At 40.0% G+C, this 22,121-nt stretch overlaps 1 protein-coding gene across 16 annotated transcripts in view; it reads right to left on the bottom strand.

Annotated features, from left to right (window-relative positions):
- Positions 1-22,121, bottom strand: part of LOC122613723 (heterogeneous nuclear ribonucleoprotein L) — a 100,322-nt gene that overhangs the window by 75,641 nt on the left and 2,560 nt on the right. For all 16 annotated transcript variants that reach the window (XM_043788056.1, XM_043788057.1, XM_043788043.1 and 13 more), the window contains exon 2: positions 21,416-22,054. In XM_043788056.1, coding sequence (XP_043643991.1) covers positions 21,416-21,565 — 150 coding nt within the window. In that variant the 5' untranslated portion in view covers positions 21,566-22,054. The remainder of the gene's footprint in view (positions 1-21,415; positions 22,055-22,121) is intronic.

Below are 22,121 nucleotides of genomic sequence, written 5' to 3'. Positions count from 1 at the left end.
CAAACAATTGAAGTATGCACTGCTGTTTGCCAAACTGTCCTCACAAGGATTCCTCAGAATAAAACTTGCAAAGCTTCATTTGTGCAAATGAAGTGCTACAAATTGATCAAGATACCTTTCTCAGCCGAAGTAAAGCGGGGACTAATAGGATTCCATTTATCCTGGATAGCTTACAGTTTACATAGCTCCTCAGGTAGTTAGTTAGTTTGGAATACACAGTTAGTTAGAATACTCAGCTCCGTTTTTAGGAGATTATCTAATCAGGAAGAAAAACTCTTAACGAGGAGTAACCGCAACTGATTTGAATTAAAACCAAAACCGTAACGAATACATTAACAACCGAAACCACAGCATTTCCTTATATTACGTACTGGGTTTCGCTGAGAAAATATTGGTTTATCTGATATTAAAAACGCATAAAAACAGATTCACAAGAAAGTCCACATGATGCCCTCTCAGTCGAAATTGGACAAGATGATCCATTTGCAGCATTTGCTCAGCTCATTTGCTGCTGTCCAATGTCCCAGGTAGCTAATCAACTTCCTCCCCAAGCAGCCCCACAACTGTCCATCTCATCGCTCTAGCCGGCATCCATATGCTGGTGTCCTTCATTTCTGGGAGACTGAGGCAGCTTCATTGTCTGTGCAACGCCGTCCCCGCCTTGGTGCCAAAAAAAAAAGGTGGAAAGGAAAGGAAAGAAAGGGAAAAAGGAAAAGCGGAGGAAAATGTCTGGCGACAGCAACATGAAGCGGCATTTGTTACTCGCAATTAGATGCACTGTATTCTGCCAGCAGACGGGCGCACTCCCGGCGGTTTTCCAACCCCCCGAAGATCCACCTCTTTAGGTTTTTCCTCTTTTTCTCTTTTTTTTTTGTTGGTTGCGAACGCCTAGACGAAGACCCGCTGCAAATGTCGAACGAAAATTGCACATAAAATGCAATTTACAAAATGTTTTCTTTAACGTTTGCGTTGCGAAATTTAATTAAAACAGCAGCCACAACAACCACAATGAAATTAAATGCTGCAGATCAGTGAGCGACAAGAGCGAGTGCCAGAGATCCGCGGTCTTTGTTTTAGGCCAGGCCAAAAGTAAAAACATCAAAAGTCCCAGTCAAGTGGTCTGGTCCAACATCAAAAATGATCGAGAGTAGGAAATAGTACGCAGCACAGCACAGAGGCCAAGTGAAATGGATTTACAGAGAATGCTGAACGAAACGAAACGAAACGAGTAATTAAACAATGTGTAAATTATAAACAGTCTGGTCAGCGCACTGCATTTGTATCTGCGAGATACATTTCTCAACGACCTCCGCTACTTGGGCGGCAATCAATCATTTCGGCAAAGACAAACCTTTTAAACTATATAATATATAGCGTGTATCGCATGCTATTGGCATTGCTCATCGGCGTCATCATCATCATCATCATGATCATCATAATCATCGGCAGCAGAAGCAGCAGCAGCTCGAAATTCTGCGGCCGCAAACGTCAGAGATACATTCTCATGAATGACATAAGTACGCGGTAAACAGATTTCTATGTTTCGTATCTGTATCTGATTTGTTTCGAAAATCTCTTGGTAACAAATGCCAATTGCTCTATTCCGTTGAGTGTTCAGTTCAGTTCAGTTCAGTACATTTCAGCTCGGTTCGGTTCTCAATTCTCTGTGTATTCAGGCACTCGGCCATTTGGCCAGATCTCTTATCTCAGTTAGGAACGCTCATTAGTCACAGCGTGTGGTAGTTGGGGATGGGGGCATTGTGGTTGGGGGCGGTGGCGGGGGCGGGCCAGTTGAGGAGCACGTGGAGCATTGAAAATTGTCATTAGTTCGGCGTTTGAGTTTTCCGTGCTGGTGGTGTGCTTGTAGTTTTCCCTCCCCCCACGACTTTTTTCTTTTCAGCTGACGTGTACAACGAACAATATAAGCAAAGTAAATTGCATGTACTTTGCTTTCTAATGATTTTCAATTAGAAACAGTGCGAGCTTTGGGCCACATGAAGAGATTAAGGCCAATGTGGAAAAGTGTGGTCTATTAAGATAATATTTTCTGAACTAAATTGAACACAATCCAAACACTAGGCAACTTCAAATTTGAAAAATGAAATATAATTGTAATACAAAATACCTTTCTAAAAATTCTTTAAAAAAATGTAGTCTTTTATAGCTGCGAAATAAACCTCTCTAAAAGTATAAAAGTACTTATAAACTTACCTAAGCTTACCTAATCGATTTCTTATCTAGTTTTCCCATTTATTTTCCCCTTCAATGTTTACCCAATAGAAAATTGACTTAATTACGACATGGAAAAGCCCTAACCTCTTCAAACATCTTGGCCATTTTCCCAAAGACAAACTATTGACGGGCCAGACACCCAACCTGCAAAAAAAAAACAAAAAATAAAGAAATAGACGAAAACTGAAGAAACGAAGGAGGGAATACAACAAAATGAGCCATAAATCCATCCATCTTTTCAACAAACTCTGCCGAAGGCGGAAAGTTCTTGCTGCCGCTGTTTGTTGTTTGCTGTTGATTTGCGTTTTCGTCATTTTAATGTCAGTTCACTTGACGTGCCAGTGGATATAGCAACAAACTAGAGATACTCATATGGACAGAGGGACTGAGGTACAGATGTATAGATGGATGGATGGATGGGCGGATGGGTGGATGGACTGACTGACTTGGGTCTGAGGTCTGACCGCGTTGATCACTTATGACAACAGTCTGCTACTGCTGCCTCTTCGGCCGTGTGCATGTAATTTATGTGGAAAAATCTTTTGGGCGCTTCAAACATAAAACAATTTTCATTTTCATTTCCCCCTTTCGACTGCTGCCTGCCCTGCCTGCCTGCCTCCTTCGCATCTTCTTGTGGTCTGCGCGCAATTTACGCGCCGCTTTTCATGTGAAAATCTTCACTAATTCGTCTGTTTGGGGTTTCGTTTCGTCTATACATTTGTCGGTTGCTCTTCTTTTCCTTTTCCTTTTTTTTTCATAATTTTTTTATTTATCGAAAATGCTTTTAAATGCGCATAAAAATACATGCAAGGTAACGGACTGGGGGTATGTACATTCATACGTGGCAGGAAAATAAATTTCTATTGCGGCAGAAATTGATTGCCATAGAGCACATTGTATGTGGTAGCACAATTCAGGAAATGGCCCGAGAATGCGGCCAACCTTTTTTTTGGGGCTGGGCTTTTAATTAAATTAAATTTAGTAAAACTAATTTCAATTGCGTAGAAACACACAGTAAATCGTACATGCATGAGCATGAGCATAAGATTAATTTATATTTATTTTTGGTACACCGCACACACAACCGGGCAATGGCAATTGAATTAAATGTAAGCAGAAATGTCAACAAATCTCCGAGATTTTCACGCAATCTCCGACTGTCATGTGGAATGATGTAGATGGACAAAAGAGCATCATCGAGTGGCAATGGTGGTGTGCGGGTGGTTTGGGTGGTGCGGGTGGTTTGGGTGGTGCGGGTGGTTTGGGTGGTGCGGGTGGTTTGGGTGTTGCGGTGGTGCTGTGAAATTGGGTAGACATTCCTCACTGCTGGGCGTGCACAATTGAAATTTTCCTCATTGTGCGACGAGGTGTTTCGATTCCTGCAAGTGTGTCTGTCTGCGGCATTCGACAGATTTCAACGGCATTTTCGGTTCAATTTTCTCGCTTTATTTTCATATTATTTTTTTTTTGCCAGTTTCATTTAGAGCATTGGACTACGTCAATGACTGAAATATTTGCGCTATTTTTCTAACTTGACAATTGGCCGGCCGGGAAGCGCCGACAAAGCAAAACTAATCAGCTTGATGCGTAATCGAATCCACCTCGAGTGGGTGAAAAACGTATTTTTCTCAACGCAAAAAATGAAACTTACATAAAACACGGGCACGTGCCGACCTACATACGTTTGCGTTTAGACCTTGGCCATACATATATATTTAATAATAATAATATTCTTCAATTATTTTCGTATTTTTCCAGTGCAAGTTTTGGGTTTTGCAACGTTTTCGCTTTTGATCTATTTTACAGCGTGCATGACGGGGAGCCGTATAATATCAGTTCTAGGCCAAATGCCAAAAATCTATATTCGCTGCCATTCGCCAAAGCGAAATAAGTGTCTGGCCGATTTAACACGAGCATTTATCATTTACTTAATGAGCAGTTAATAAGCTCCTCGCAAAATTCGCATTTATATGGACCGCAGCTAATTGCGAACTGAAAATAACTCAATCATTTCCATTCAATTGGGCAATTCATACATAAATTTATTCCAATTTTAAACTATACCAGATCCGTAGTTAGCCACTCTCATGCGGAACTGTGACTAACAGTATACACCCATTTTATTTGCACTTGAAGCGGATTTTAGACGAATTACCGTGTTTTCTTAAGCTCCGCACTTGAAGTGGTAAGCACCACACTTTACGCACACTTCCCGAATAATCCCCAAAAATAACTTCATGTAGTTGTCGGCCAAATTTATGGCCAAAGAGAGCTCGCAGCAATTGCAGTGCGATAAAAATTTCATTTACCAAACTTTTCCGAGCAAACACCACCGCCATAATCATCGTGAACACCACCTGCGACGACGACTAGGCAAACAAAGCAAAGCGGCGTGAACTCCACTCGCCAGGAGGGCGACCACGCCCCCTAATCCCAAAATGAATTTGGGTGTGGGATTGTGGGGATGGGAGTGTGGGGGATGGCCAAAAAGGGAGATGGAGCAATTTGCTGGCTCTATTCAAATGTTTATTTTGGCCGCGGAATCTTTATCTCCGCTGGCGGCCACTAAATTAACGAGCCGCATCGTTCGTCCAAGGAGCCACCTCATTACCCATTTTCCTTCGACCGAAAATATAACTGAAAGCTGAGAGTTAAGGAAAATTATATTTCCTGTCAACAAATTTTTAGTTGCACATAGAGAAACTTTCAAAAAACAAACTCGAACACTATTTAATTTGTTCCAGAAAGACAAGCGCAAAGTTAATTTAAGTTAAATTAATGATAATATTAATTACTTTACTCTTAGAGCAAATTTCAAACTTGAAAAGTAACTATTAAAATACACTTACATCTCCAAACTCGCACCTTTAAAGCACCTAATTTCTTTATAAACACCAGCTAATGCGAACGACAACGGCTACTGTGAATGTGTTAATCATCAAATAGGGAAATAAAAGCGAAACAAGTGCTGTTTGTGCATACAAAACACACACACACACACGGTGCCCCGCTGAATCACACTAGCCAACCAACCACCTACCCACCCACTGCACCACTTTGCACCTGACCCACTGAAACTGAATCGAGCGGATCTAAGCAAACCGAACACCACCGTGTGCTCAACTCGACAGGCATTAAATATTTGTCAGCAGCTTGCCAAAGTTTGCCCCCTGGTCTGTCCCTGTGTCCCTCAGTCCGTCCGTCTGTCTGTCTTTCTGTCTGTCCGCCTGGCTGACAAAACACAGCGCCCCACCCAAAGAACCACCCGCAACACCCACTGAAAGGCCACCGCCACCGCCACCACCCAGTGCCACCCATTTTCACCTGTGAGCGCAAATTAACACATGTGGCCAGCCGAATTGTTGTTGTTTTCACTCCGTTTTCTTTGTGTGCAACAGCGTTTTTCCAGCTTGTGTCACTGTTATTCTTCTTATTGTTTTTTATCAATATTTAAACACATTTCACTTTATTGTTGTTGGCTTTCTTCGGCGTTTTCAGTTTCGCTTGCGCGCTACTCTTTTCCTACCGCTCTATACCCACGTTTAATTTATAAGATAGATTTATTAAGGCTTAAAGTAATGCAACTTCAGCTATTATCTAAAATGGATTAAACTATTTAATGCTCGAATTGCATACTTTAACTTGCAACTTCAACGATTGCAATTGGAATAAAACTACTTTAAAATAATTTACACCTCAATAAACTCCTGTATCTTATCTCTGCAATGAAAAGTGTTCGTTTAAATGCAGTCGAATATAAAATGAATTTAATCGACTTTCTCTGTCACCTTGCACTCGCTTAGCTCACTTTTGTGTATTTTCGAGATGTTTTTCCTGTACCGTCGAGAGGTAGGTGATCCGTTCTGTTTGCCAGTCCCAGTCCCATTCCCATTGTTTTCTTAGGTGTTTGCCTTGTTTTTTTTAGCCGGCTTGCTGTTGAAATGTGCTATCAGTAGCGAAATGTGCCAGAGAACCATTTAAATATTTCACGATAAAATACGAAAAAAATTTAAAAAAAAAACGCAAGGCAGCGAGGAAAGTGGAATTTTTTGTTGTCTCCCAATGCGTGTTTGGTGTGAACGAACTGTCGCTCATTCTGATGCGCTGTTATTCCAACAATGCAAAGTGCGCTACATAAATAAATGAAATTGAAGTATTGTATCTTTTTATCTGGCTTATATGGCGCACAGGCACTCGACACTCGAGTTCGCCATGGCTGGCCGAGCGTTGCTATCAATAACGCGATATAAATCCCATATACAATAAAACAAAAAACAAAAAAAGAAAAACGGGGCCAACGATATAGTCCATTATGGCCAGTTGGCCAACTGTGATTTGATTATCAACGGCAGCGATTGTTTCCAGCTGCCATTAACTCTCTCAGCTGCACTAGTTGCAAACGATACATTCGACACTAAAATCTCGATTGCACTTTCTAATCTATGATAGCCATTGATTGGTAGGCCAATCAAAGCGCATTAAAGCAAAGCAAGTCAATCGAGTAAATTGTTTTAAAGCCACATACCATAAATTATTGTCGAAGTGGCAGGAGCTATCAGTAAACTTACCTACAAAGAGAGATAAAGAGAGAACATAATGCAATTAGTACATTTTAATATTTACTACTGAGCGGTGGCCATTGATAAACGGCATACATATGGCATATTTATAAATAATAATATACGGAAAATTAATTAAAATTTAAACGGTCCTTGTCACGCGAGGCACTAGTTAATCACTGCGATATTTTGATTAACAATTCATTTAAAACCATTTAGAGCGAGATATTAATATTGATGACAACTACATATGTAAGACAGACGGAACTTTCGATTCGTATGGGCATTAATAACTTTATTACGTTTTTAATGAAATCGTTTCAATAATAAATTGCAAGTGGCGGAAAATAAAAAAGTATGGGCACCCACAGCAAAGAGGTCTGCAAAAAAACCTGCGCATAAATAACATTTTTTTAAACCATCGAATTGCCAAGTTTTTCTGCACTTGCAGCATATATTATTAAATGTGAGGGAGCAGCAAAAATATGGCTCTGTTTGAAACCACGAGGAAACCAAAAAAAAACCGCACAAAAAACAAACAAAAAATAATTGAATCACATTCTACACGTGTTTGCATTTTTTCCCTCAGTGTGAGTGCATAATGTTGTGCCAAATTTCGCAGTTTATTGACTTTTCATTAGACGATTGACAGCATAAAATGCAGAATCAAATGATTCAATCACAAAGCAATTAGTTACTGATTTGTTGCAAACTTATTTCGAAAACAATTTAAATGAAATGATTTTAGACGGAACAGCTATTTAATTGAAATGTCTTCCGAATTAAGTGTCACACATCAAAGATTTATGAGGCACAGCGGCAAAACGCAAATGTACAAAGCAATTAAAATGTGTAATAAATATGTAAGCGGACTTTATAGAGGCTCCCCTAGTTGACAGTCTCATAATTATGCAAATGCAATTGGGCTTAAATGCATTAAAGCCCCGGCATTTTAAAAACGACAAAAATCGGTGACTGTATATAAATCGCTTCAACGAAATGCAAACGAAATTCCAACTCTCAGGCCAGAGAATTGGGTCAATACATTTAAAGCACGAAAAAGGAAATGCAAACGTACAAAAAGATCGGGATATATACACATATGTATATGTATATATCCATATATGTATACACCTATAGGTAGTATATACGTAAAAGCATTTACAGTACGTACCATAAAAAGATTGCTTAAAAATTCGAAAACCCGAAAGAAAAGGGCACGAAAAGAAAGCCACAAAGATACACATATAAATATTCTGCAACTATCAAATTCTTTTGTAAATTTAATTATTTACTTATTTACATATGTATTTATGTATATAGCTTGGTTACTTAGAGTAAAACTATTTTTAAATTATTTTTAATCATTTTGTTGGTGAATTCCTTCCTTAATTCCTTTAATTTCTTTTACGAACTTTCAAATTGGATTGTGCACGCATGCAAACTGGAGGGGCATCAATGGGTTAAGTGCCAGCACATTTCGCACTGCAATTCTCATGCGATTTCGCAAAGCGCAGCTCCAAAAAAAAAAAAAACGTGTTTACACACAAATGCGAATCGGCGAAAGAGTGAAAGACACACAATTATATATAAATAAGGCCCAAGCACCGTTAGCAACACATAAAGAAATAAAAATAAACGCCAGCGAATAAACGGACGCAGGCAAAGAAAGGCCAAAAAAAAATCGTTGTTGGCATGGCCAAAAAAAAAAAAAAAAAAAACAGTACAAAAAAAGAACAAATAAATAAATAAAAAAAAAATGCTAAAAAAAAACAGGCAAGAGGCAAATTCATCGGTTTCGCAATGCAGACGAGCGGTGCACATGACCGCTCCCGTTCGATTCCCGCTCGCGATTTCATACGCTCTCACGCGTCCGTCGCCGAACTTTTTTTTTTCATTTTTTTCTTAACGTTCATTTTTAACGCTCCAGGCTTCTCGGCCCGATTCGCTTTTTGCCAATGGAACCCTAAATGGGGCTTAAACTGCAAGCGCTGCACTTGACGATGCTCACGCTTGCAATGGCTAACGCTATTGCCCCCAAACCGTTTTCCACTGTGAAGCTTCTGTATCTGATAATCATTTGGATATCTTCAGCTACCTCGAGATAGCAGGCTCAACCGTTTTGGAATCTTTTTCACTGCAGAGTAAACAGGTTTGTTCGAATTAACTCCACTGACAGCCACCTTAAGATACAAGATACGTTTTTTTATTAAAAGATACTTCTTATTTAAACTATGCAAAATATAGCTTTAGTAGGCTAGCAGTTCTCAATGTTGTAAATGAAGTTGTAAAATGTTACATTTTAATTTAAATAAATATTTTTAGATTTCAAAAACAATGTTTTATGCTTATTATTATTAGAAAAGATTTTATTTACTTTTTCTCTTTTCAAACATATATTTCTTTAAGTTCCCTATGAGTTTTAGCATTTTAAAACTTTAAATCTTATATTTTTATTTATTATTTTATTTTTCATATTTCATTTTATTTAGTGTAAACTGTATCTCAAACGCCGCGTGATTGTCACTCACACAGACAGACATTGACAGACACGCACATTTAATTATATTTCGCGCTATGTTGTTGCTAACTTAGTGGGTCAGCGAAATTATGCTCTTGTTGTTGCTGCTGTCGGCTGCGCTTTTGTTATTGTTTTTGCTCTTGCTGTTCATATTGTTGCTATTGTACTGTAGCTGTAGCTGTTGTTGCTGTTCTGCCAGCGTTGTTTGCCTCGTAACTGTTCTGCGGCTGCGCTTTTCGATTCTCAGCGACTGCAACTGCTGCAGCTGCGCAAAACTGGATTTCAAAAGCGGCGGCAGCAAAAACCGCAGCAACATGGAGAACATTTGCAGTGAAGGTAAACCGGCGCATAAAAATAAAGAAAAGCAAAACAAAAAGTCCACCATACAGACTCCAAAACTGCATTGATTCAGATTGTTTGCTGCACAAAACACGTTTTCAAAAAAAATCAAAAAAGAAAAAAAAAAAAAAAAAACTACAGCGCTGCAGTGCAAAAATTTCCATAAAAGGTGAAACATTTCGACAGGGAGCACAGATTTTTGTATTGGGCAAAATCGATTTAACCTGTTTGCAAAATCTAGACAAGACTACAAAATCACAACGATTAAGTAGTTGGCTAATAGAGTGAAAAATACATAATAATTCCTCAAATTCACAAGTTATAATCCGTATAATCTAATATATTATTATACTTGCACTTAACCAAAATTAAAATGCTCAACTGTAAGGAAAATGATATTTACCCATACTTATGATAATATGAATTAAGATATAACAGCGTTCGTGTGGAATTCTGAACGCATAACTTAAGGTGCTCTAATTGTTTTATCGCGCAGAGAGCGTTGAAAACGCCAGAGAAGAAAAGAGAATATCCAAGGGAGAGAGTTCAAGCACCTGCCGAAAAAAAGCGACCAAGAAAACCCAAAACAATAACAATTCTATTTAATTTTGTTTTTTATCTATGTGCTTAACTGAAACATAGGTAGAAGAAGAACTAGCAGCAGCAATTCCACGTTTGTCGGTGGCGTATGAGCAATTGAGTAATTACAATCGACACAGTGGGCCACGTTAGAAGTGCTAGCCAAAAAAAAAAACAAAGCAAAATTAAATGGAAATATCAACAAATTCCAAGCGCTGGCAAAGAGTTTTGAGAGCAATTAAATGCTATCATAAACAATTTCTTTTATTTGGAAACCAGAGAGCGCCCAGAAATGCGCTGAAGAAAGCCAACAGCAGCGGGAGAACGTTCGCAGCCAGAAGAAAGCGAGAAAGCAAATACAGTTCTTGGCCTTTTTCTCCTTTCTCACATTTTTACTTTTCTCAATTTTGGCCGCATGACTTGACGGCGGCAAGTCGATGAGTCAAATGCGGCCAAAATAAAATTGCGCGCCAAAAGGGCCAGAAGAAGTGAATGACAATACAAAAAGGGTTTTTGGCCCAAAGATCATTTTGAGATGGGTGATTAATTTGGCAAACACGCTGGGTTCTCACTAGCAAATTGATAGTGAGAAGATTACATCTCTATATTAGTATAGATACATAGATATTTCAGAATTGAAATCTTGATTTTCCATTTACAATCAATAAGAAAGTATGTATATTTAAACAAATATTTAATTTGTTACATCTATTTCTTTTAAGATAAATACTTTGAAATGTTTCATTTTGAGCATATGAACCTTTGTTTTCTATTCAAATCGTTATACAATCTATTTCTATAGTTTCTGGCTTACAATAACAACTGCACTTTCCTCATAACTGGAAACACCACACACACAAATTACCTTTTTCCCCGAATTCGTCTGCGTTTGTGTATAATAACTTTTCTTGCTGCACTGGCTCATAGTAATGGCTATCGTATCAGTATCTGTATCTGTATCTGGGGGATACCTGTTAGCTGCTGCCCAGACAAACATGTGCAATTGCCAACTAGAACAACACGTTCACTTGCGACAAAGTGCGACAGATTGTGGAGATCGGGGGGGAAAATATCTGTAGGGGGGAAGGTGGTGGGACTTGGGCGGGAAAACGATAAAGTGGAAACGTGTTTTCAGCTGCAACCGTTGTTCGTTGCTATTTATCGCAATGTATCTGAGGGAAAACGTGCTTTGAGAACGGCATGCCAGCCCAACTGGAATTGTATTTAATTAGTCTACCGGTCCAACGTAAGATATATATGTATCTACAGATGTACATATCTATGTATGTATGTATATTCCATATAAACTGTCTCCATTGAGACGCCCCCAATTCGTCGGCAGCCGCGCGTTCGCCTCTATTATTTATTTCGGTTTTGTCTTTCACTTTTCCGCTGGCCAATAAAATAAATTCAAATGAGACAAGTTCTGCGGCCCCCGAAGTGCATAAATATTCTTTGTCCCCCTGGCAGCAAATTGTCAGCTTGTTATTGTTATCGTTCTACTAAATTATAAAACAAAATAATTTGTTGACATTGGCGTTTTTCGTGTTTATGCTACTGCTACCGAAAGCCATTTATTTCTGCTTAGTCTTTATCATTGTTTGCAATTATAATCGATAGGTTTTAATTAATTTTACGTTTGGTTTTTGCGTAACAAAGGCCACAAGTGTTATTTGCAATTTGAATTGGGAAAGGCCAATTGAGATGCAATGGCTTAATTACATTAACCAGGTTTAGGGGGCAGTTTGGTAAATAATAAACTCAATTAAAAGCATTTAGTTTCCCAGAGTTCAATTGCAAATAAAGCAGGTTTTTCCTCTCGATTTTACATGCACCTAAGTCCACATTATTTTGTTTTTATCTGTATCCGATGTCAATACACATTTTCGGCCGTTGAAACTTCATTTCCTGCCCGAAATGCAGCTAAAGTTCAGCTGTTCGGACTGCAATCATTAGCGCTTCTCTCTCTTTTTTCCAGTTCGCCTCGAATTGTATCCATCGGATACAATTGACTACCAACTCTAACGGCGGCAGCAAAGCAAAGCATTGAAATACTGAAAAACAAAACCCAGCCCAGTCCAGAAAAGTGAACCAAAAAAATTCAAAAAAAAAAAAAAAATGTTACAGAGACAGAGGGCCAGAGAGCAGGCCACACGTCACTTGACGTTCAAGTTCAATAACCTGGCCAACACACAGTTATGCCCCACTCACACCACGGCAATTACCAAATAATGTGGCCACATCCACATGCACATGAACCAAAAACGCCGGCAGTTCCAGCAGCAGCAGAAACTCAAAAAAAAAGAACCGAAATGAAATAAAAACCGAAACTGAGCAAAGAAATGCCGAAAAGTACGTGGAAAAAATAAAAATAAAAAAATGAAATTGAAACAAAATATGCGTCGAGGCCTGCTTACATAACAGCAAATAATGTTTAAGCAGCGGTAAAGTAAAGCAAAGCAAAGCCAAGCAATCCGAAAAACCGAGAAATCGGGAAGAAGTAAGCACAAATAATGACAAACAATAACAACAACAACCAACACCTAAAAAAAAACCAATCATTTCCAAAAAAGAGCAAAACGAATTACACTCAAAAAGGGGCAAAGCCAAAGTCCCAAATAAAACAAAACCCAAAAGTGTACTTCGATTGAGGCGAACGCAGATACAGATACAGATGCAGATACAATCGTACAGATACAGCTGGTTCGCCTGCATATAAAGATACATATCCAGCTACTCTTCCGCCTGTTGTTGTTGTTATTATTTTCTTTGCTCCACACTTCACTTTTTGTGTGCTTTTTGTTTGCATTTAAAAGTTGTGAAATGCTCGGGCGTAGATGGATTTCGTTGTGATTGTAGGGTCAGAAAATAAAAGGGAGCGGGCCAAATAGATGCTAAACACCAGCAAATAGCTTAATAACAATCTGTATGACGTGCACATGCTTAAATCAATTAGTTAGGTCGTTAAATGCAAGCCAAGTGCAAAAAGTATCTGTGCATGAAAAACGCACTGGGGAAGATGCAGGCAGGAAGGATGAGTATCGCAAAATGTTGATGATTCATTCAGAGCTACAATTCTATGACTGATCAAATTAACATGTAATTCCAAGTATAAAAAAAGTATCTTTGTCTTAATTCGCATAACTTTTCAGTCTCTGCATATATGCAAAAGTTTATAAAAATGAAAGCAAGTGTTTAACTTTCCTCAGCTGGAAAAATTCAAAATATGGAAACAACTTTCTCTAAATGCTATTTGTTTACATTAAGAATGATTTCGGATTACTTTGCCCGTGGTAATATGAAAGTTGCGATAATATTCTATGAAACTGAACTGACTAACTATATTTTTCCGAAAGTGACTTTCATTAAGACAAACTTTGTGGGCTTCAACATTTTGAGTGCATAATCAAATTGAGGTAAAACCATGTAAAGTCATAAACAATCATCCATCGCACACGCTGCACATGGACTGAAATTTCATTGGTCAGCGGTTAAAACAAAAAAAAAACGAATACCTAAAACAAAAAAAAAACTTTTAAACCTAAGGAAGCGGCAAAAATCATAATTAAAAATTTCAGCAGCAAATCAAATTGCCAGGCACACACATTTATGCAGTCCGCATGGCCAAAAGTACGGTTCTTGGTTAATCGTAAGATACTTTGGCGCAACTCTCCTCTAACCAAAAGCTCATAATGCGCCTGGGGGAAAAGTTTTCCTCGTTGATTATGGCGCCTTTTGTTTACTTGCATCACGGTATTTCACTCACGAATTTCATTTCGACATAGGCGAACGAAAAAAGTACAAAAACCAAAAAAGAAAAACAGAAAAATTACGGCCAAAAGATATTAGAATTCTTCTGGAAAATAAAACAAAACAAAACAAAAAGGGAGCGAAACGGAGCGGAGTGGAGTGGCAGTGGAGCAGCAGCAGAGAACGTGGCACGCAATAATCATAATGGCAATAATACAGCAGAAAAGAACATGGCAAAATGTTGTAATGACTCAAAGTGAAAATAAACTGGCTCAGAGATGTGATGGCAAAAGCGAAAGAACTCCGCTGCCGCCGGGTGGGTTGTGGGTGGAGGCTGGAGGGCGGCGGGCAGAGGGCGGAGGGCGTGGCAGGCGGTACGACGAGCAAAGGCGGCACGGGCAAATGAAAACTAATTGTAGCGTAGCGAATTAGGCAAGACCCAAAGTTGGGGAAAAGGAATTTGGAGAACTACAGCGGCGTCGAAGGCGACGAAGGCGACGAAATGAACGGAAAAAAAGTACATTTCTATGCAAGTCACGGCGTTACCTTCTCATCCCCAAACAAACCCACCGCCCCCACTCCGCTTCCACACACGCACACATAAGTACACAGGAAAAAATGATAGAGCCTGAAATTTTCATTTAGATTTTCTATTCCAAGCTAGACCTTTGTCTCAATTAAGTAGTCTACTATTAATGGTGTTGCGTAGTAAGTGTTATTTCAGTGGTTTTACTTAGGCACATTTCCTATGAGTTTATAATTCCCAACTGGTTCCGGGCGCGAAATCCAACACAGCTGCCGTTAATAGCTTGGTTGTTTAAAAAACAATTACTTGCACAGGTTTATGGTTATTTGAACAATTGAAACCAGCTTAGTCAATCGGAAATCAGTTTTTACTACCAACTATTTTGCGCTGTGTAGCTGACGCAAGTTTCCAAAGTGCTGCATTACATGGGTCTCTGTTTGGGTTCGGGTTCAGATAGATAGTGACAGCTTGTGCGTGGCATATTGAAAAGCAGTAGCGTCGAATAAAAAACAATACACCATGGAAGGAAGGTAATAGCTAATGAAGAAGAGCGACGGATTCGAGAACCGTTAGCAGTCGCTCGTAATTGGCATTTAAAAGTATGTCGCATGTCAGCGACAAAAGCAGTCGATGATCCATTGATGGCTCAGCCGATGGAGAGTGTAAATAAAGGGTCCCAAAATAAGTTAAAATTGAAAAGAACCTTCGGTGGATACGCAAGTGCGTTTATGAATAAATAAGTGTGCCCGCTTCCAGCTGACACGAGTCCCAGGAAGGGTGGCTATATGCTAAGTTCTATGGGGTTGTTGTGAAGGTGAAAGGTTATTCATTGTTGAAAAAACCCCAAATGGAAAATATGCAGATTCTGCAGATTATCCGGATTACCGTGTATTTTTGTTCATAATTGTTGGTGAACAACTTGTAATTTTCAGCAATTCTAAACAAAACAGGAATTAACAGTTGATAATATTTAATGGTACGATTATCACGTTTTAAAATAGTTCCTCATACAAGAATTCTCTTTATTAAGTCCACAAAGTAATATATTTTCCGCACAAAAGTTCTTAACACTTTTAAAGCATTTCTTGCCCCATCTCATCTTCCTTCAGCCATTGAAACATTTCTAGATGACCTCGTTCAACTGTGTTCCATTTTCTTGGTTCAAAAAGCAAGAGGCAAAATCACCCGCGCTGCACTTACTACTTCTGCCCAATTTCATATCTTCCAGATACAGTTGCAGAATCCGATTCCCCCAAAGACAATATGCACACACACACATATGTACACATATAGTGGTTCATATAGGATGGCAAATGACAATGCGCCATATATCAAATTATATATAAACGTGTACTTAAAAAACTACACTTCCGACCTTCGAGAGAGACCCAGCATGACATCCGGCAAATACACGACTGCCCCCCCGTGCTCTCCATTTCCCTTTTCCTATATATTATATATCCACCAGGCAATGTAAGTAAATGACAAAAATAAAAAAAATAAAATAAGAGAGAAAAGAACGAAACATAAAGAAAGCAGCGGTAATAGCAGCAGGGGAACCAAATGTATCTTGGCCACGGGGAGAAAAACGAAGCAGCAACATAACAGCGCGTCGAAATTGAACTTTTTGCTTGAACTTGTCGCAAAGAAATACTTGCTGCTTTGTTTCTACACGATTCATAATTTGCTGTAATTGGAGTTTAAGTCGACAAACTCATCCACAACAGCAACAGCAACAACTTTACAATCTGACAAACTTTACAATTTATTTTTAGAATCGCGCTTGTGCTGTTGTCTTAGATTATGTATTCTTAATGCCATGAAATCGCCTTATTACGCACCAAAGAAAACCCAACAAAATATAATGACAAGGTGTTAATTCGAAACGCTACTAACACAGGCCATCACTCCCAGCCCGCATCGTCATCTTGTCATCATGGTGATGTCTTCTTTTCGGAACGATTGTTGATTGCTCAATTCATCAAATGGAAGTCGGGAGTTTTTGCAGAGAAGCTTTTTATAATTTGGCAACTTGTTATACATTAAATGATTATTAAATAAAATATGAAATTCATGTATAATTTTTATAAAATATTTAAAGCAGCTCTTCGTCTTACAACCCAATCTTTCAATTTTCATTTTAAAAATATGTACTTTTAAGGAACACAATGTCTTTGTGTAAAACGCAAGGAATGCAACAAATAATTAAATAATTCATGCCGTTGTCCGAAAGAAAATCTCAACTTTTCACTTCGCAAAAAGTCAGTTCATACTGTTGATCTCTTTAAGAATTCATAAACTCAGTTGGTTTGTTTTCTAGTACGGGACTAGACTTTCGTTTCAGATATGAATTTATGATGGCTTTGACCGAAATATGAACATGGAAAATTATTATTCACAATGGATACAGTTGTCTGCCTCATTTAATATGCGAATCAGAGAAGGAATTTCATTTCCTATGACCGAAAATTGGGCAAAAGAGAGAAAATCAATTGACCATCGATACGAAAGAACCAACAATTGACGACGTTGCAACAATTGACCATTTCTAGCCGAGTACCTTTGCCACACGAAGCCCTGTAATGAAGCTCGGAATGCGGTCCTCAGGTTCCCATGTACATCAAAGATAAATGGCCCGATTTTCGAGGCTTTCACCAGCAGAATTTGAGGGAGAACACCAAAACTGTGACTAAGACAAGAGAGCTTAGTTAGGCAACCCTAACTGTCAGCAAGCCAATTAGTTAGCCGAAGGCATGCATTTTTCGTTAAGAGGGTAAAAGAGAGAGGATGCCAAGGACACTCGCCACTGCGCCTTAAAGTCCCAGGCAAACAGCAATTTCAATTAGTTCAATTACACAACTGCAACAGGAGCCCGAAAGAGTCAAGGGTGTAATGCACCGCAGCCAACGAAGGCCAACAACCGATGGCAGCAGCCACCCCTTTTCGCCTTTGATGCCACCCCTGATGGCACATCAATGGCAACTTTTTGCAATTAAAACTTGAAACGTGAAAGACAATAAAAATCAATTATCTTTAATAAACGACGAGCGACCCAGACCCAGCAGCCCCAGCAGCTGCTGGTCAGTCAGGCTTACTCTTTTACCAAACACGGTAAAACGATCGCGGAAAAGCCAAAAAAAATAATTGAAGATGTATATAGCAACCCCCAAAATTGGCATTGCATTTAATTAGGAACTGGATTCGGGAAAAGGGTATATGTGGCAGTGCACTTTGACCAGTGCATCCGTTCCATTAGATTGGCCCCTTTATGTTGTGCAGGTTAAAAATCTAGTCCAGGGTATGGGTTACCATTTTTGGGGTTGCATGCGGATGTTGTGCGGCCTCGAGACACGCACCACCAAAAATGGCTTGTGATTCTTTGCCGAATACATCACTGGCAACTGGCAACTGGAGTGGAGTGGAGTTCAGTGGAGTGGCTGCCAAGGATGCATCGTCCGCTGGTCAGACTGCAGTCTGCCAGCCTGCCTGCTCTATTTATAACTGTCTGGATGGATAGATGGATGGTTGGATGGTTGGATGGCTGGGTGGATAGCTGGATGGGTTGGTGGAGGATGGGTTGGTTGTAGGATGATGGGATGATGGGATGTTGGAACGTTGGTCTGGCTGGGCGGGGTCTGGATGCAGAATTTATTTGCCATGACCATGTCGGAGTACGGAGCGTATGGATGTGGATTTTCGATGGTGTAGCATGCGTCATGCTGCCAGACGCATCGGCGGCTGTGAAAATCGCGTTTTTGGTGACGATGTTGCTGCCACCAAACGCATTGCCCGCTGACCCTTTCGGTTTTAATGAAAGGAAAAAAAAACACACACACAAAATTGGGAAACGTGCGTCCGGGGGAAAAGTGCAAATGACAGACGTGTATGCTGATGTTGACGATTTTATCAGATGCCAGACAAAATTTGGTGGCTGGCGTATTGCATTTTCAGACATCAGAGATACAGCACAAACAAACAATCACCAAATTGAATATTGCAACGCTCGGAAAATTGCTTGAATTTCATTTCGCATTCAAATTCTTTACTCGCATTCCATTTTATTATATTTAAAGTAGGAAAGAGGTAAGCAAACATTTGCATCGCCCATATATAAAACAGGCCTTTAAACTGAACTTTATTAAAACATGTTTGTATAGCCAAAGTTTAGTCAAGGCATCTGAACTTAGCTATATTTATTTAGAATAATTTAACTTTTGTTTTTTCATTTAAATACATGTATAAATACAAGTTTTATTTCACACAAGTAGTTCTAGTACAAATAGTATTCAGTTACACGAAAATTAGGAAAAACACAGCTTACTTGCAATACTAGCTTACAATTTAGTACTCATTTTAAAGTGGACTTAAAGCTCGCTTTGCATCGCAGAAAAGTGTGCAATTCCTTCGCAGATACTTGTTCAAATTGTATTAGGTTTGCCTTTCGCTGCCTAGGGGCTTACCCCGTCATTAGTGGGTCAGAGCTCCGTGAGCCGAGACCCCCTAGCCAAGAAGCAAAGCCACCCTCTTCACGGCTGACACATTGCCTGATCTTCCACCCTACTTTGGCGAAAGGGCAAGAACTAAATCGTTTAACCTGCCACACGATGAGTGGGCCAAAGTTCTCTGGCTTTGCCTCGTTCATGGGATTTAGCGCATCGCATCCGCCTACGAGTGCACTTAATCACATGGAAGAGCAACCAACTGGCGGCCTGCTGCTCCTCCGCCTTTTGGGCACGTACGCAGTTTTGGGATGGGATGGGGCATGGGTCCACAGGTATCCACAGCTAGCTGAGCAGAGCTGAAGCGTAAACGATGCCAAGTGGCAAGCGACAAACGGCTCCAACCAGTCCAGCTACAGCTACAGCTCCAGCTCCAGCGGATTTTTGCGAAAAAAGGACAGGCGACGAGCGCCACTCTTTAAACGACGAGAAGATGCTGCTTCATGTGCTAATTGCGCTGTCAAGTCAAGTGTGTGCGACGTGCAGCAGCCACATCGGTACTGGCTGCGTCACGCGGAAGCAACAGCTCAAAGGCCACCCACCAACAGATATGAATATATACGCATAGATATATATATAAATGTATATATTTATACAAAATATATATCATATATACATATATCCAGATGAGCAGGCCATTAGGCGTTGTTTGAGCGCAGGCAAAGAGAAAAATTGTTGCATACTTTGCGCGGCCGCAAGAAGAGCACACAACTCGCTTTCGCTCTCTTTCCACTCACTCTTTCTGGCATTTTCTCATTATCCGCCGGCAACACAACAAGAATTTTCGCAAGGAAAAACGCCCGCCGAAATTAAGTAATATTCCTGAGCTAGTGATGCGACCTATTCGCCACGAATCGATAAACCATCGAACACGCTGCCTGTTTGTCATGTGCTCCGAACTTTATTAACGCCTGCCTTTGCCAGGCTGCAACATTTCTATCGAAGCGAGCGCAGATAAGCGCCGGCTAACGAGAGTTTCCCCACCCACCCACCCAGCAACCGCCGCTGGGGAAAATCGATTTTTCCAGCCCTCAACGCAACAAGAGCAGCAACAATTGCTGCTGCTGCTGATGTTGATGCTTCTGCTGTTGATGTTGCTGCAGCATTCGGAATTGCTGTTGCTGCAGGCGGCGTGGGTGAGAACACAAGTTCGGGCTGTGGAAAATTACAATGGTTGCCGGCGGCCAGGGAAAGCTGCAAGCTAATTGCAATGCAAGCTTCAACGCTGCTGTAAACACAAATGTAGTCAACATATTGCAGCAATCGAGTATGCATTTGTAGCCCATCAATAAAGAATCTAAATGTTACAAATCTACCTAGTTTATACAACTAAGGGAAGACTATGTTGACTTTATGAATGTATTTTAGAATTTTAGAAACATAAGCAAATCCTTTTGAATTGCTAAGTAGGTGCTTTGATTCGGCACTAGAAGTTAGATCCCCTTTACGAAGTATTAATGACATCGTAAAGAAAACTTTTACACAAAACGTGAGCGGAATATAATCATTAGATATTTCCCATTTTGCGATAGAATTTTTTTGATTTAATGAAGTACAAGCAAGAACTTTTTGTTCTCGTGAAATAAAACAATCTCGAACCTTTGAATTAAGAGCTATCTGTCTTGATTTTCGTTACAATTTGCAGCAATATTGAATATAAAAAACGCTCTATCTTCGATAAAACTGTACGATATCGTGAACGGACTCGCAATCGCGACTCCCCGATAAGCTCCATGCAAGCCGGGCGCTTCAACCCCCAATTCGGAAAAACTTTATCACAATCAGCGCAGCAACTACCACCATCACTACAGCGGATTTATCAGCAGTGCCAGCCGCCCCTGACGCCCATGGCCACCCATCAAAAGAATACACACAAGGGATCAGGAAGCGGGCAAAGGTGGTGAGGTGGTGAGGGCTGATTGAGCGGGTGCCCGAAAATACCCATTAATACTGGACTGGAATCGCATCTGATAAGGGTGGCTCCGCTGGATCACCCACCCCCCAAACACGAGCTTTGTGGGCCGATGGAAAGGTGGGATCTGCACTGCAAACGAACTATTACGAACTTCAAATCTTGTTTATAAGACTCTATGCAGATTTGATCTCTAATTTAATGCAGTTATAAAGCCCAAGAATATAGCTACTTTTTTGAAAGCAGTTCTAGAATTTGTAATACTTTTTAAAGTTTTTGAATTGGTATATTCCAATCCAGAAGGTGGAAATAATGATCAACTTCAAAAAAAGAAAGTACAAGTAAACTGATAATAAAGCTAAATACACAGATAAAGCTATCAATCGCCTTTGAAACACCCAATGTCTTGTGCTCAGAGTTCCAAGCTTATTTTTCAAGTGTAAAATCGAAGGACCCTCAACGTGCAACTCGATGTACATAACAGGTAATGGTACTCACCCTAGCATGCATGTGCACATCATTTTCCCCGGGCTGCTGGACTCCGGTGCGGATCTTTTTGTTCTGCGGCCCCTCGGTGACGACTATGGTGGCCCCCCCTCCGCCGGCGCCACTGGCGCCACTGCCATTACTAGCGCCGTTGTAGGGCATTGTGGTCGCCGTTGCGAACTGGAGCGAAATCTCGGGGCTGATTAAAGTTTGTTGGTGTAGAATTTTGGCGGATTTTTGAGGCCTTAGCCCAGTGGTTGCGCGAAAGATATATTCAAGTGACGTGCGACGAAGCCGCGCGAAGTTCGAGATCTGGTTACTCTAACGCTTTTAAAAACGCGCGCGCGATTTTTCTTGTATTTTCTTCTTTGTTTTTCTACTTTTGTGTGGATCACACTCGAATCTCCTGGTCGAGAAATGAGTTGTAAATGTTTACTTTGTAATTGGTGTTTGAATGTGGGATGTTTGGATTGTTGTTTATATGATGGTGTAGCTGTTGTGGGCTCTTCTTCTCATTTATTTACTATTCGCCTCGCTTCAACTTCCTTCTTTGGCGCTGTGTAAAACACTTTCAACTTTTTATTGCACTTGTGATTTGAGTGATAAATTTTCCGGTTTCCTCTGGATGTTCTTGTGAGTTGGATTCACCAGCTGCAAGGCGTGTAAAAGAGAGAGAAACAAGCGGTGAAGACTTTATTAGTACAAAGAGCCAAACAAA

This window comes from Drosophila teissieri, chromosome 2R (genome assembly GCF_016746235.2).
Source record: "Drosophila teissieri strain GT53w chromosome 2R, Prin_Dtei_1.1, whole genome shotgun sequence".
In the NCBI taxonomy this organism is placed as follows: Eukaryota; Metazoa; Arthropoda; class Insecta; order Diptera; family Drosophilidae; genus Drosophila; species Drosophila teissieri.
This window is presented reverse-complemented; position numbering and strand designations above follow the sequence as displayed.